This window comes from Gekko japonicus, unplaced genomic scaffold (genome assembly GCF_001447785.1).
Source record: "Gekko japonicus isolate JY-2015 unplaced genomic scaffold, Gekko_japonicus_V1.1 scaffold1666, whole genome shotgun sequence".
Classification (NCBI taxonomy): Eukaryota; Metazoa; Chordata; class Lepidosauria; order Squamata; family Gekkonidae; genus Gekko; species Gekko japonicus.
Genome location: NW_015170331.1, coordinates 136,893 through 138,973, shown reverse-complemented (window position 1 = coordinate 138,973; position 2,081 = coordinate 136,893). Strand labels below are relative to the sequence as shown.

Below are 2,081 nucleotides of genomic sequence, written 5' to 3'. Positions count from 1 at the left end.
AGCATTGATAGAGAACAGACAACTAAAACTGGAACCATACTCTAAAGTGGCCCGTTTATTGTGCTCTGAGGGACTCTTACCTTCTCTACCGAGGTCTGAGGAAAGGTGGTTCTTGGGAACGCAGCTTCCTGAGGTGCAAGGCATTAACACTGTTACAATTGGAACGGAAATCTGTAAAGGCTGTATATAATTTTAATTTGAGGTATTTTAGACATTTTAGATATTGTACAGATGAATGTAATTCTCACTGAATTTAATAACTAAATGTATATTTTAAGATATTAGGGATCCAGTTTTATATAAAATTGTGATGGCCAATGGCCATATACAATAAACTTTATTCATTCTACTGAGGCCTGAGACAGCACCGGCCAAACTTCCATCTCTTAGGGAAGCGACACCTTTTGAGCATTTAAGCTTCTGTAGAACCATCAATGGGCGTGTGCGCGTGTGATTACTTTGGTTGTCCAAAACGCACGGCCCCTAAACCACATCCTGAATTCAGTAGCCTTTATTCATTCTACTGAGGCCTGAGACGGCACCGGCCAAACTTCCATCTCTTAGGGAAGCAACACCTTCTGAGCATTTAAGCTCCTGTAGAATCATCAGTGGGCGTGTGCGCATGTGATTACTTTGGTTGTCCAAAAGGCACGCCCCCTAAACCACATCCTGAATTCAGTAGCCAAAGTGGAGCCTTCATTCTACCTTCTCACAATTCCACCTCCATCTTGGGTAGGGGCCGTGGCTTAATGTTTAGAGCACCTGCTTTTCATGCAGAAGGTCCCCGGTTCAGTCCTCAGCCTCTCCAGGTGAAATGACCAGGTAGGAGGTGACGTGAAAGGCCTCCGCCTGAGACGTGGGAGAGCCGCTGCCAGCCAGAGCAGACAATACCGATCTTGATGGACAAAGAGTCTGACTCAGCAGACAGCAGCTCCATCTGTTTGCTCTGAGCAATCTCTGCGGATGTTGTTTAAACATGCTGGGTCCGCACAGGTCACCATCGTGGTCTTGGGCAACAAGTGTGATTTGCAGGAGCTGCGTCGCGTGGACCACGATGTGGCGCAGCACTGGGCCAAGGCGGAGAAGGTCAAGCTGTGGGAGGTCTCGGTGGCTGACCGCCGGACCCTCATCGAACCTTTCGTCTACCTGGCCAGCAAGATGACCCAGCCTCAGAGCAAGTCTGCCTTTCCGCTCAGCCGTAAGAACAAAAGCAGCGGTTCAGTGGACGGGTGAACCTTTAGGCATCCCGCCTGCCGTACTTTGTACAAATGCATGCAAGCAAGACCACCTTGACCATGAAGCAATAGGAAGCCAGCACCTTTGGGCAGCTGGTTCCAGGTGGAGCACCGTCATCTTTCCTCCAGTCTCCGTTTTTTAAAAGAGAGAACCCCAAGTCCGGAGCAGTGGGAATTACTTTGACTCTTTGACCTCTAAACACAGATATAGCCAGTAGCGTGTGTGTGGTCTGCAGCCAGCAGTTGCCAAGATGTATTTAGTGATAAAAATGGTGGCTGAATTACACTGATGGTTACATTTTTAACCCTTTCCTTTTGTCATCCTTTCACTCTTACTTGTCCGGGAGCCCAGGTAAGGGGTACTAAATCCTGCTCTTAATTGAGGACTCTGCCATGGCAAAGAAGAGACGGTTCTCGGAATGACTCCGTTTTGATGGTGGACCTGCTATCGATTGACGAAGAGGTTGGATTTATACCCCACCCTTCACTACCCAAAGGAGTCTCAGAGAGGCTTACAGTCTCCTTCCCCTCCCCCTCCCCACAACAGACACCCTGGGAGGTAGGTGGGGCTGAGAGAGCTCTCTCGAGAACTACTCCTGAGAGAACAGCTCTGAAAGAACTTGTGACTGGCCCAAGGTCACGCCAGCAGCTGCACGTGGAGGAGTGGGGAATCAAGCCCGGTTCTCCCAGATCAGAGTCCACGCTCCTTACCACTACACCAAACTGGCTGTCTTCCCTCTCTTCCACCAGCTACGGACAAAGGAAGGGTGCTGTGACATTTGTCCAGGTTGGAGGGGCAACGCGGTGGAGAAAGTGGAGAATGGAATACCCCCCCCCCGCCCAATA

At 49.7% G+C, this 2,081-nt stretch overlaps 1 protein-coding gene across 1 annotated transcript in view; it reads left to right on the top strand.

Moving 5' to 3' along the window:
• The window catches only part of NKIRAS2 (NFKB inhibitor interacting Ras-like 2), a 10,787-nt gene extending 9,283 nt beyond the window's left edge, over positions 1-1,504 (top strand). The window contains exon 4 of the mRNA XM_015418137.1: positions 994-1,504. Within this exon, the coding sequence (XP_015273623.1) occupies positions 994-1,233 (240 nt within the window). The 3' untranslated portion in view covers positions 1,234-1,504. The remainder of the gene's footprint in view (positions 1-993) is intronic.
• Positions 1,505-2,081: the final 577 nt, after the last annotated feature.